At 35.6% G+C, this 14,964-nt stretch overlaps 1 protein-coding gene across 2 annotated transcripts in view; it reads right to left on the reverse strand.

The window, feature by feature from the left end:
- The window catches only part of Corin (corin, serine peptidase), a 291,574-nt gene that overhangs the window by 32,525 nt on the left and 244,085 nt on the right, over positions 1–14,964 (reverse strand). For both annotated transcript variants that reach the window (XM_046457155.2, XM_046457224.2), the window contains exons 15-16: positions 14,440–14,550; positions 13,199–13,325 (exon numbers count right to left, since the gene is read on the reverse strand). In XM_046457155.2, the coding sequence (XP_046313111.1) occupies positions 13,199–13,325; positions 14,440–14,550 (238 nt within the window). The remainder of the gene's footprint in view (positions 1–13,198; positions 13,326–14,439; positions 14,551–14,964) is intronic.

Below are 14,964 nucleotides of genomic sequence, written 5' to 3' on the forward strand. Positions count from 1 at the left end.
ATGGCATTAGAGCAGATTATGCTAAGTGAAGCTAGCCAATCCCTAAAAAACAAATGCCAAATGTCTTCTTTGATATAAGGAGAGTAACTAAGAACAGAGTAGGGATGAAGAGCATGAGAAGAAGATTAACATTAAACAGGGATGAGAGGTGGGAGGGAAAGGGAGAGAGAAGGGAAATTGCATGAAAATGGAAGGAGACCCTCAGGGTTATACAAAAGTACATACAAGAGGAAGTGAGGGGAAAGGGAAAAATAATACAAGGGGGAGAAATGAATGACAGTAGAGGGGGTAGAGAGAGAAGAGGGGAGGCGAGGGGTGGGGAGAGGAGGGGCGATAGTAGAGGATAGGAAAGACAGCAGAACACAACAGACACTAGTATGACAATATGTAAATCAATGGATGTGTAACTGATGTAATTCTGCAATCTGTATATGGGGTAAAAATGGGAGTTCATAACCCACTTGAATCAATGTGTGAAATATGATATATCAAGAAATTTGTAATGTTTTGAACAACCAACAATAAAAAAATTAAAAAAAATTTTTAAAAAAAAGTAAAATAATATTTTTCTAGCTGGTTTGATTCTTCTCTTTTCTTGTCCATTATAATCCTGCAATATAGCAATACCACAAAATAAAATAAATAAAAGACAATGGCCATTTGTTATCTATTTAGGAAGAACAAAAATTGTAAGTGGCATTTTTTCAACATATTGCAAATTTTTATGCACTAAAGTTTATTAAGGATTATGGAAAGTAAAGATGGATATAAGACAATATTATTTTACTCTGCCTGTATTCTTATTCAATCTCCACCAAGACTTTCTTTGGATGTCATTCCATCACTCAAATAAATCTGGTTATACTGTATTAGAATTTTAAAAATCTTAGATATCAGAACTATTTAGTTTTTATATAAAATACCCTATTCTTCTTTAAAGATTTTTCTCTTAGGCAATTTATATTTAGAGAAAAGCTTCTGACCTGGCGTGGTAGCACATGCCTATAATCCCAGCAGCTTGAGCAACTGAGGCAGTAGGATCACAAGTTTTAGGTCAGCCTCAGCAATGTAGTGGGGCTCTGTCTCAAAATTAAAAAATAAAAAGAGCTGGGGATGTAGCTCAGTGGTTTAATGCCCCCAGATTAAATCCCAGGTAAAAAAAAAAGCTTCTGAATTTTTAATTTAAATAAAAAATAGTCACCTAATACTATCAAAGGTAGCAACCGTAGAGAACAGTACATCTAGTGAATTCAAATCATGTAGCCTCTACTTTTCCTTTCAAAAAGAAAGGGAGCTCCTTTAATGAAACTTGGAGGTGACAGTGGTGCATGCCAATGCATAAAGTGATGTGCATGTGGAATGACTGGTGGAAGTGTTCAGAGAAATAAATCAAAGGTAATCTAGAGCAATGTCAAGCATCACAGAAGGTCCAGATGAAAATGGAAATACTGAAGTTCCACTAGCACCAAATTCACATGCTTAGTGACTTTCCTTTTTTTTTTTAAGCAATTAGTTATTTTTTTTTCAAAGTACGGGTGTAGAGTAAGAGTAAGGGAAAAAGAATTAGATTCAGTGGCATTGGAAGAAAAATGATTATTTCCCCTGATTATTAATTATTTCTTAAAATACTGTAATAACTTAATAGAAAAATGAAAGTTAAAACAAAAAACCTCCCCCAAACTGTGTTATCTTTAAAAAGATAAGGAAATCCCTCTAAAGAAAACACTTGATGGTAGGATAAGAGCCCTGTGTTAATGCAGAACCAATCAGAGGCAAAATAATTAGGTTATGATGGCTGTGACATTATTAGTCCATCCTAATTTAAAAGGACTACTGTGTTGGGTGGTAACTCTGGGCCGGCTGGTGAGGTATGGCTGGAGGAGGTAGAGTGCTAAGGGCATACCGTTGGGGATTGTGTCTTGTCCCCCTGTCTCCTCCATCTCTGTTTCAATTGCTGCTATGAATGGAGCAGCGTGCCTCCAATATGCCCTTCTACCATGATATGCTGACACATCTTGGACCCAGAGCAATGAACTTGGCTAACCATGGACTAAATTTCTAAAACCATCAGCCAAAATAATTTTCCTTCCTCTAAGTTGTTCTTGGCAGGTATTTTGGCCATAGTGATGACAAAGCTGGCTAACACAACAACCTTGTTATATATTTTTTGTCTTTTTGATAATTATCATTGGTACAGGTGTGATGTGATATCTCATTATAATTTTAATTGCATTTCCCTGATGGTTAGTGAAATTGAGTAGCTTTTATTATAACTGTTAGTCATTTCTATATTTTCTTTTGAGAAATATCTATTCAGATCCTACATGTGCATTGATAGTAGATTGGTTAATGAATACTGTGGAGTTTCAAAAGAACATAGCAGGAGGGCCATGGTTCATAGTGTAAGGAGTGTTACTCTGGCACCAGACCATAGGTATACAATTGTCAGCTCTGCCATTTGCTTATTGGGTGATCGTGGGCAAGTTACTTATTCTGTTATTGCTTCAATATTTTTTCATCTCCAAAATGGGGAATAAAGCCACAGATTTGTTGAGAAGACTAAATAAGAAAAAAAATAAGTCCATCTTTTAGTAAGCAGGTCAATGACACATAGAACAATGTGAAAAAACTTCTAAAAAATAGGGTTATATATGCAGGAATTATAGAAAAAGTTTGGCAAGGACGCCCAAATGCTATTTACAGTGGTTAGTTCTACACATCTGAAATGGGAGGAATGCAGTTTTTCATTACAAATTTGTGCTATTTTTTTCTATGTATGCTCAAGTATTGTATTTGAAAATTATTAAGAAAAAATACTCAGACCTCTAATGAGGAACTCAGACTATATAAAGAACTCAAACATTCAATCACAAAAAAATCAAATCACCTGATTAAAAAAAAAAAATGAGGTTGCCTCAAAATTGCTTCTGAGGATCTGTGTGGTCAAGAGACACATAAAAATGTATAATTTTCCCCTCACTGAAATGACAGGATGCAATTTATCCAGAATTCTGAAACATCCTAAGATTATAAAAGGAATTAACTATTTTGAGACCGAGGAAAGCAATTAGATCACTTGACAATTAAAATTATTCTTGCTCTACTCTCCTCAGGTCACCTGGTGTTTAATGATATCCCATGCTTGTGTTCTAGTTAAGCTGGCTTACTTTTAAAATGTGGATCACCAGAAATCTCCCAAGTCAAGCACTCCTTTCCCTTCAACATCAAGAGTGCAATGACATGTGACACATCAATTGAAGGACAAGTTCTGTTCTTTTGTGTATATTGCTGGGAAAACCCTCAGTATTCAACTTAGCACTTGGCAGTGGTCTTGAAATACAAAAGCCTTATACAGTGGACAAGATAAATTATTTGTAATTCTAAATACCCTTTTCAGAATTTAGAACATTTTCAGTAAACATCTAGTATCTCGTTTCCAAAGTTGTGTCTTTGAATTTTGCCATTTTATTATCCCTGTTTGATTCCTATAGACTAGATAGATACATTAATATTGAAGGCTAATGAGTTACTTTCAAGTAAAAGAATAAGCTGGAAATTTTGACCAAAAAATAAATAAATAAAAGGCATTAGTAGGTTTTAGACAGGATATGCACTACTATTGAATCATTTGGTTAGACAGCTTAGTTCATACTTAATGTGGCAAAACTCACATCAATAGAGATGTTTAAAGCAGAGCATAAAGACCGTATTTTTCTAGTAGTTTTAAAAATACACCTCTATTGTAATCTTAATTGAAAATACACAATTTTCTTCTCTTATAATCCATTTGTCTGCCTCAGAGGTGGTGCCTAATAATTACACTAGGCAAAAATCTATAAATATGTGACAAAAACCATTTAAAGCAAAGAGAAGGTAGTCATTGAGTTATAACATTAAGTCATGGTGTTCACATTTCATATCACAAATTAATGAAATTAAATACTTGATTCATTTCCAATGTAAAAATTCCAAAATTATAATATGAAGTAAAATACAAATTTATAAAATATAATTATAAATCTATATTATCATTCTAATATAAATTAGAAAATTAAATTTTAAAAAGAACTATTTATAATAACCATTTTGTTAAAGTATAAAATATTAATTAATCTTAAACATTTTAAATTAAAATATCACTTGATTATAAAATTCAGTCATACAAGTAAACTGAACAAATGGTATCAAGTGATAGTTTTTGAATAAATATATTCTCCTTTCTTTTGGCTATTTCATTTTTGAAAAGTTCCCTTTCTTTTTGATGACTCAGAATAGACATTTTGGAACAATTGCTTCTATTATTTTTAAGAAACAGAGACTCAATATTTTATTGACAGCAACTTGGATTTGATTTCAAAGAAAATGCTTCTTATCTATCTTCCCTTAGTTTGGTTCATCATGTAAAGTTTGAGATCACAAGTTTCATTTTCAATATGCCAGTTTTATTACACTTGTTCAGGAAGACTACAAACCAGAGTAGAATTTATTTTTCTAATAGAAACCTTCCAACAATTTCCTCATTCTTCCTCTTCTTCGAACGATAAAAGCATAGAAAATGCTTTCTAAAAATATGTACACCTATTTGATTAAAAATTTTAAAACAACATATTGTTCTAGGTTCATTATAAGATAAATACTCAAACTTTAGGGTTTTTAAAATGAACATTTTATATCCATAAGAGCACTGGAATATGCATGTCAAAAAGTAGAAATGTTGCCAGGTGAGGTGGCACCTGCATGTAATTCCAGGGGCTTGGGAGGCTGAGGCAGGAGAATCTCGAGTTCAAAGCCAGCCTCAGCAACTTAGTGAGACCCTAAGCAATTCAGCAAGACCCTGTCTCTAAATAAAATATAAAAATTGACAGGGGATGTGGCTCAGTAGTTAAGTGCCTCTGAGTTAAATCTCTGGTACATATATATATTGTATATTTACAATATTATATGTATATATAATCAACACTAGTGGGATGTGTTTGGCCTTTGGAAAGACTGATGCCAGGGGACCAAGTATCTTCAGGACTCTCCATCTCTCATCTTCACTTCCTTCTGGAGCAAGGAAGGAGGGAAGATAACACAGTGGTTTTATTATCTCCCAGTGACTTTTCTGTAAACCAAGGGATTGGCTGTCTTCAGAAACAAACTCACATCCATTTATCTTTGTGACCAAAAAGGAAATAAGTCCTCCTAGGTTTAACACACCTTGTTGAAGAACCTTAATGTGCCCCAAACAATCACTGTGACGTTGAAGTGTGGCACTTTGGTTCTGCTTGGATTAGAACCACATCCCTCAACCAATCACTGAGACCAAGAAGAAAGAAGGTCATATACAAGAATGGCCACTGCCATTTGGATTCTATGGATAAAATGGGAAATGAAGCAAGTACCCAATTGCAGAGGTTTTAAAGACAACACAAAGACAGGAGATTGGAAAGTAAGTCATCACCAGGAGTCTCCTGGTGAAGTCCCAAAGGAAGGTGCTGCCATAAGGACTTCCAACAGAAAGAGCTCAACCCCTCGTTGGGTGAATTCTGGCAGATCACTCAAACTGTCAGTCATATTCTGATTTACCCAGAACCCATTCACATCCATGTCCAACCAAAGCTGTGTTCATTGTGATGCCCAGGGAATCTGATATCCTCAGACACCTCACGGAGAGCACATGGAAGCTACTTTTATAAGTTCTGATGGAAATAAATTTTTAGTGATGACTTTATTTTACAACAAACTGGGATTTAAGAGAGTGAAAGAAATATGATTAATTCAGTGTCCTTTCTAGTTACATCCTAGTTAATAATGGTGAATTTCTCTATACCACTGAGAAGTTTTCAATGAATTTCACAAATTATCCATTAACTCTACTGACACAGTTTGAGATTCAGTTTACTAACAAACATTCAAATCTTCAGCATATTTTTGCTATCAGTGACCATAAGGAAATGCTCTCAAGATACCTGGCAGGCATACCTTAGTACTGTTGATTAAAGCCTGATATCCAGTTGTGTCATGGAAACACTTAAAAACATTCCATTTCCTGTACTGTGAGGCACTTTTTCAAGAAAATTCTTCTTCTCCTTTACCCCCAAATAAAATGTTCCAGAAAACACTAAACCCACACATTGGAATGTATGATTTCTTCTCTCATCAAGGCAGTCATTTAAACCACCAGCCTCTTGGAAATGTTTAGGAAATTAATTGCCTGTGCACAAGAAATATATCTGCCAGAAAGGCTCCAAAGCTGCTGTGTGAAAGAAATTAGCACTTCATGGTTTTGCTCCAGGTGATTTCTACTTACAATATGCCAAGCACCTATTCATTACTATAACTGACGTTTTAAAACTGAAAAACACTTGGATTGTGATCCTGCATAAGAATTTTCCCAGTCTCCTCCTTCTAACTGCCATTTACTTAGAAATCCTACTATAATAAGATCATAAATTGATACTACGACTTGCATGAAACTTCAGTGTAAAACAATGCTAAAAGGCATTTTCATTTAAAAAGGTGTTTGATCATATCAATCTCATCATGCTTACTTGGTGCCTGGGAAGATCTACTTGTAGTTTACAAGAGGCCCCTTGTCCTTATTTGAATTTGCATTCTGGCTCTTATTTTCTGCTTCTCTGACCTAGCAGAGTTCCTTGACATCACTTTGCCACAGTTTCCTCATATATAAAGTAGAAATAACAATTTTATTTATCTTACTAAAGTACAATATGGATAAATCAAAACCATACAGATCAAGTCCCTGGAACAGTCTATCACACAATAAAAAGACAGTTCATTAGTATTTTGTATAACCTATTCTAGGAAATAAGATAAAGAACAAAAATGTCATAGAGAATTACAGAAATAAGATGAAAATTGTATAGTATCAATATTTAAGTACAATGGAAAATTTAGGAAAAAAATCAGATCAAGAAAAAAGAGAAAGTCTTCTTAGAAACCCCGGGGCATGGATGAAGTCCTGGAAGATTAGAGAGAGAGTAGAGAAAATGTTGCACATATGGACACAGAGGCAGAGATGAGAGAAAAACGTGCCCAAGGAATTAGGATAAAAGCCAAATTGGTTTAGAGCCTGGAGGACCACATGAAGGGATTCAGAGTTGAAGACAGATGAAATAGTACATGGTGGGTTCACCAGTTGGACATCCTCCAAACTTAGCTAGTTAAAAAGAGAACATGGAATGAAAAAAGAGACATTGACAGAAAATAATTTATTTAACTTAATGCTTTATTATGAATGAATTCATGGAATACTAAGTGTTTCCAGGGAAATGGAGGCACCAAACATCTGTCAACCCTATTCCACCTCACCCTGCCCTAATCGCTGACTACATCTCTTTGCTGCCCTCTGAAGAAAATCCCCTCCAAAAGTTCAGCACTTACTTTCATTTATCTTTTTCATGCCATTGAAACTGCTCGTGTCTGTGACCTGAACATTGCTGAATCCCAGGGTCAGTTTTCAGTCCTCATTTTACCTGACCTCTCAGGGGCACTCGGCAGAACTGACCATTGCCTCTTCCTCCAGGCACATTCTCCTCCTGCTTTCCAGGAAGTCATGCCTTCCTATCTAACTGATGGTTCTTTCTCATGCCCTTTGGTTGGTCACTTCCTTCCTCCCATCCTCTTATTGTTAGATCTCAGCTCTTATTCTCTCATCTTCTCTAACTACACTCAATCCATCGGTTGTATCACCAGTCTCCCCAAACTATGTATTATCTGCACGGAGATGATGGATAGATAGATAGGTAGGTAGATAGATCTCCATCCTAGATCTCTCTAAAAAACTCCAGAATTGATTGAGCTTCATAAACCTCCCCTTTGCATATTTAACAGATATCCCAAATACAACATGCCCCAAAACAGAATTAATCTTTCTCTCCAGACTTGTTCTACCTGCAGTCTGCCGCATAACAGTTAACGTCTGTCAATTCCATCTTTCCAGTTGTTCAAGCCAAAAAAACTCTGAAGCCATTCAATAATTACTGTTCTCTTTGTCTCAAGCCCCACCCAATATCCAATCTACCAGGAACTTTTGTTGGCTTTCTTTTTATAATAACGCTCAGAATCAAACCACTAATCCCCATGTCCTCTGCTGGCATACGGATCTGAGCCACCAAAATCTCTTGCTTGGAGTACTTCACTGGCACCCTAATTTGCCTTCCTGTTCCTGCCTGTTCCCTTCTACAGCCCACGCTCAATACAATAGCCAAAATGACCCCTTTTAGTCAGTTGATGGGATTCATTTTACTCAAACTAAAAACAAAGTATTTTTTTACTTATATTGTAGTATTGGGGTTGAACCCAGGGCTGTTATATATGCTATGTTCACTGTGCTTTCCTTTTCTTTGTTTTAAAAAAAAAGTTTTCATGGTACTTTCCACCTAAAATCCTATATAATTTATTTATTTATTTGTTATGATTTCATAACACATATAGTAGAATATAAGCTATTTGAGGCAAAGGCCATTGTCTGTTTGCTCACCATTGAATTCCAGAAACCTAGAACAGTGCCTAACATAGAATAGGCACTCAGTAAATTATGTGTTCAATAAATAAGTGAGAAAAAGGGAACAAAATAAACGTTTTGAAAGAAAATATGAGGGCTTGTAACTTCCTAGATAGTAAATTATGGAAAAAAATATAAGTCAAGAATGTTACAAAGTACTTGACTAGACCTTTCTCCAAAGAAGATATACAAGCAGCTAATCACACATGAAAAGATGTTTTAAATGATTAAAATGTTTTGAAATTAGTGTTGATGACTACCTGTGAATATAGTAAAAACTGTTGAATTTGTACTTTTAAAGGGTCAATTTTATGGTATATGAATTATATTTCAATTTTTAAAAGATCATAACAAGATTTTAAGCTGCTTCTCTATGTACAGGACCAGCAGCCTGGGTTGGGTTTACTAATACAGAGAACTGGATCTATCTTTAAGTTTCACGGAAGTCAATCACTAAGAAACGCATCCTGGGAAAAATAGTTCTTACATGACGAAAGCAATGCAAAGTTAGAAACTTTTTCCTGGAAGTAAACTGTTGGAGGAAATTACAATGTAAATGCTAACTAATATCAGAGATTATTAGGGACTATTAGGTAAGGTAATAGATGCTGTCTTGACTGTGGTTTTACAAGATACAGAAACATTCTTTGAAAGGATTCTTATTCCATTGACCAACTCTGAAGGATTAGATCACAAAATCAAATTACAGTCAACTCCATAAGGGAATTTTTGCCAAAATAGTAGAGCCCAGACACACAGTTTCCAGATGATCTCACTTTACAGACAGAACTTAAGGAACCAAGAGACGTGGAGAGTTGCATTCCCTTACACTAACTTCCTCAGATACCAGATGTCTCAGCTGAGCATTTGGCAAATATTAGAGGGAAGTCCAAATCCTGAATTGTACTGTTGATTAAATAAATGTCCATATGTTTTTGATATAGGACATGCAGGTAGCAAAGTCAATATACTGTCAAGAGTATTTAGGGGGGTTGATTTATTCCTTTGTCTAAGCAGACAAAGAGTGAACTCTTCCATCTTGGAGTGAACTTTTGAAAAATCTACAGATGAGAATAAAAAGTTTTTCAAATTCATCAAAGAACACCGAATCTTCTCATTTAGACAAACAATTGAGAGCCTACCATTTGCACTCTAAGACGTGGAAGGCATAACTTGTGTCTGAAAATCCTAAGCATAAGTCTTTTTTTAATGTTTTTATTACTGCTAAGTTCGGGTCTTTTTAGTCAACTGCCTCTACCTGGAAGTATATAAATAGAATCCTTGCAATGTAATTTGATGTAGACCTGAATTCTTCATGAACTAGTTCTATAAAATACAAACTCAAGAAGATAAATGACTCACTTGGAGATAGAGAATGTTAGACAGACACTACACTACAATGATATTCTTACACATGCTGAATGAATGAATGAATGAATGAATTTTTATTATCAAGATAAGCTAGGCATGGCAGCAGACACCTGTAATCCCAGTAGCTCATGAGGCTAAGGCAGGAGGACAGCAAGCTCAAAGCTAGCCTCAGCAAAAACAAGGCATAAGTAACTCAGTGATACCCAGGTGCAAAACAAGGTGTAAGTAACTCGGTGAAACCCTGTCTCTAAATAAAATACAAAATAGGACTGGGGATGTGGCTCAGTGGCCGAGTGGCCTTGAGTTCAGTCCCCAGTGCCCTGCCCCCCTCCAAAGATAAGATTAGAGTAGAATGTTTCTCTTATATAATTTTAATAGAAATGCCATGAACTCTGCTATTTGCAGATAACAAAAAAGAAAACAAAAGATCCGGAACTTTTTTTCTAACTTTTATATTCACAATTGTTTCCCTGTGTGTCTTCCCTATTACATTAAAAACTCTGTTGATGTTATACCTAGCCCAGTACAGGGCCCATAAGCAGATACTCAAAAAACAAAATGGGAGGATACTGAATAGAATTAATTGAGGGTTGCTTTATTTAACTTCAAGTTTTTGGTACAGAATATGTTTGAAAGCATAAAGGTAGACCAGTGGCATGAGACTATACCCCAGAGGCTAGAAGGTGAGTCATTCCCTCTCCTCCAGGTTGGCAGTTGAAGTGTGGGCCAAGCATGGCCAGATAACCCCTTCTATCAAGGGTATTGCACATGGTTCAAGGTTACTTAAAATTCTTTTGTGCCATTAGTGGCAGAATTGTGAATCTGCAGCGCAGCAGCTGGTCTCCAGAGACTGTTGCAAAGTGCAGCTTCCTAAGTCAACCATTTCCTTAGCAGGAATTTGGCTGCATCTTGTCCATTCTTTTCATTCCTGTCCCAGTCTAGCCCTTGTTAATGTATGAGCCACTCAAGTAAACTGAAGAGTAAACTTGAAAGCAATCAAATAGTACAAAAGCTCTAGTGCTTATTTCCGGGGAAGAGTTGACACTACTTGACTTTTCACTACTTGACACTACTAGGCTTTTCATCACCTATTAATCCAAGCAAATGGTAAGTATGGTTTATCATCTACATTTCCATCTCATTTTCTTAGCCCTTCAGTGAAATAAACTTACCTAAAATGAAAATATCATGTCAATATAGATTTGAAATATCTAAGATAGCTAATTTCAAAATTTCATTTTCCTGCTCTGTTAAGAAAATGGAGCAAAAGGAATAAGTGTTTTTTAAATCCAATATTTGTACAAGAGCAAAAGTGGAAACAACCCAAATATCTGAATGGATAAATAAATGTGGTATATCTATTCAATGAAATATTATTCAGTTATAAACAAGAATGAAATATTAATACATACTATAACAAAGATGCTTGAAAACATTAACCAGACAAAAAGATTACATATTGTATGCTTTCTTTATATTGAAATGGTCAGAACAGGTAGATCTCTAGAGACAGAAAGCAGATTAATAGTTACCTGGGCCTGGAATAGGGTGAAATTGGGAGTGATGTCTAATGGTTTTATCATTTCTTTGGAGTTGATGAAAACATTCTAGAACTAGATAGCTGTGGTGGGTGTACAACATTGTAAATATATTAAGTGTCACTGAACTGAAAACTTTAAAGTGTCTAAAATGGGGAATTTCATGTTATATGTACTTTACCACAATAAGAAAATCCCATATAAAAAAATAAAAGAAATACAGAGTAGAGTATATAAAACAGAATCCCTTTTATTTGCAATAGATGAGTTACATTTGGAGTAGCTTGATAAAAAGAATTTTCTAGTTGTAAAATCTTTGTTGTTCTGACTTTGCCTCAGAATTCTCAATAAGGTTACTATAGTTATGTAATCAAATTTGTACATTAAGAAATATCTTGGGTATTGAAGGAAAGATCAAATTTAGCATGTTCAAAAGGCTTTTCATTTACCTCTAGTCACAATCATATCCCATTTCATGTAGACACAATCAGAAAGTTGTAAAAAATGGAGTTTACTTCAATAGATCTTGAAAAATTCAAGTTTCCCAGCCTGGCAAAATTTAAAGCTTTTTGTATTTGCATAGATTATCTACAGTTACTGAATTTTCCAGTGATATGGGTCTTTGCAGTGGAGAAATAGAAACAAGATGCTGGGAGTTACATAATTCTTCAAACTAGGATAACAAAATGTGCTGCTAGTTGCCATCTCATAATTGAATGGCTAATTATTGTAAAATTGTTCCAAGTTTGCTCACTGGATCCTGGGAAATGTCCTCTGCTTAGTTTTTTTTTCTAGATTTTTTTTTTGGTACCAGCAATTGAACCCAAAGTGCTTCATCACTGAGCTGCATCCCCAGCCCTTTTTATATTATATTTTGAGACAGAGACACATTAAGTTGCATAGGGCCTCACTAAGTTGCTGAGTGACTTTGAACTTGTGATCCTCCAGCCTCAGCCTCCTGAATCTCTGGGATTACAGGTATGTGCCACCATGCCCCACTTATTCTAGAATTTTATAAGGCCTTTATCCTCTATTTTCTCCTTTCTATATTTCTCCAAAATCTCACATATTTTAGTAGTAAAAGAAATATATTACATGTATACGTGTATGTGTATAAATGTATCTACATATACATACAGGCATAGATAGATACACACACACATTCACATATATTTTCTAAGACACTGCAAATTATTGATTTCATCTTCAATGGAACTGAAAAAGAAAACTTCACAAAATAGTAAGTCTCTAACTTTCAAATTATCTATTTCAGTGTATCAAAACTGTCCTAGAGTGTCTTTTCATTCTGCTAAAAAGAAGAAATGATGAATTACTTCATAATTTACATTTCCTATATTACTTAAAGCAAATAGAAATACCAGGAACTTCAAGTTCTGTTTCTCAATTTATTAAAAAATCTGGGTCACTTAAAAAGGAATTTTCAATAACCTCTTGGGGGGAAATTGCAAGATTTTTCCATCCCATTCCACAAAGGAAACCATCTTAATGCCTTTATAAATGACAAAAGTATTTCATTTCAGGAGTACTTAGAATACAATTACTTCATTTACTTTTAGAAGCTTCATCAAAATAAGTTCTCAGCCCACACTCTTCAGAGCAGGTGCCTGTAATTAAAGAAGGTCCTCTCACCTGATTCATTTCCCAGCTTTGAGAGCTCTTTGAGAGCACTAATTCACTCTGCATTCAGAAGAAAATATTACTGTCAAATTCCACAAGACCCTCTGAGAAATTCATCAGTGCTACAAACTACTGACCTTACCCTAAACCCATCTGCCTGCAGGCCAGCTGACTCAGGGTCTCCTGCCAGCCATCTGCACACACGTGGTGTTCCACTGCAGATCTGTGGACAGTCAGGAATGACGAGTTGACATTTTTAGAGAGGGTCACTGGTAGGAGGGGGAAAGACAGGAAATGCTAATTAAAAACATTTCATTTTATGAAACCAAGTGATAACTTTATATGTCTTTGATTCAATTGTATACATTCATTCTTATTTATTTTGGTAAAGAACCATTTGTTAAGTATCCTCCATGTGCACATCACTGATCTCAGTGTGATGAAAACTAAAAACTAATGCATCAGAACTGAAGACTTTAATGAAATAGGCGGGCAGTTCTTGACTTTTCCTTCATGAGTTAGAAGATGGCCAGAGACATGGCCCGGCCCACTACCTTGAATTTGCCCACGGATTTGCATATTCATTATAAGAAGCTAATTGTAACTCTTTACACCATTTCCTTAGGAGAAAGCACATGAGATTGCAAATGTGTGAAGGTGAAGCTAATTTAGGACTAACATGTATGCAGTAATTCCTGTATTGTAAAAGTGCAGCCTCTGTGCTTAATGAGCCACAGATCATTTATGTGACACTGTGCAACTAATCACAACACACAGAATTGTGATTGAACCAAATCACAAATGACACAAAGGACTGAAATGAGAACCAGGTAAATGGAAGGAGAGATGGATGTGGAATGAAGGAATTAATCAGATAACTCAAGATTATGAAATGCCACATTGGTGGTACTGGTAGGAAATGTTTTAAATCCTAGCTAGTAAGGAACTAGATGCAAGTCCCATTCAGATGTGGAGCAAGAACACAGAGCAGATGGAGGAACCACTATAATACCCTCTTCTGAGATGTATAAATTTATCATTATTAAGTATAAATCATTCAAGAATGAGAGGCTATCATTATTAAAGCTGAGTGACAATAAAAACTTTAAAAAAAAATCTCTTCTAGGAAGTATATGGTTACAAAAATTGGAACCCAAAAGTTTTCACATGCAATATAGACATTTCAAATAGGAGTAATTTAGACAGAAACTTTCCCGTGGCTTGGAAATAACATCCATGCATCACCACTGTTAGCTTTTATAACAGTAAAACAAAATAGATGAACTTGGTTAGTAAAACCCATGAAGTAATTTAGGATTCATTTAGCTGAAATGGCTGACAGGCACAAGAGTGTCCAACAGCTGCCAAAACCAAGCAGCTTACCACAGTCCCATTCATCTGAACTGTCAGAGCAGTCTGCTCCTCCGTCACACCACAGGTCACGGGACACGCACTCATGGTTGGCACATTCCAGTTCATCATCTTGGCAAAATGCTGGTGGGGGTGGGGAGACAAGAAGTGAGAAGACTGAAACATTTTGGAAATAAATGTGACTGTCACTAACACGCACATACTCATTTGCCAGGAGGAACGTGGCAGGAAAAGAATATGTGCTCACTGGAGCCTTCCAACAGGTATTGAGGCAGAATAACAGAACTTGTGGAATTTCAGGGAATAGGTGTGAACTCATCGAAATAGCAATTCAGCAGAATTACTGTCTCCAAGTACCTAGATTCTCTAGTTGTAAGAATCAGACTAGGTTGGGGGAGGGTGGGAAAGGTACCTGTAGCAACAGAAAGACCAAGGATTAAAGAACAGAGCAAGAGAGATGAGCAGACTAAAGACACCACAGGAAGGAAACAAGCTCTGTTCACATAAATGGACATGTTTGTTTTTCTTAAAAAACAA

Source organism: Marmota monax, unplaced genomic scaffold, assembly GCF_021218885.2.
Source record: "Marmota monax isolate L192 unplaced genomic scaffold, Marmota_monax_Labrador192_F-V1.1 WCK01_AAM20220418_F8-fsc00025, whole genome shotgun sequence".
Lineage (NCBI taxonomy): Eukaryota > Metazoa > Chordata > Mammalia > Rodentia > Sciuridae > Marmota > Marmota monax.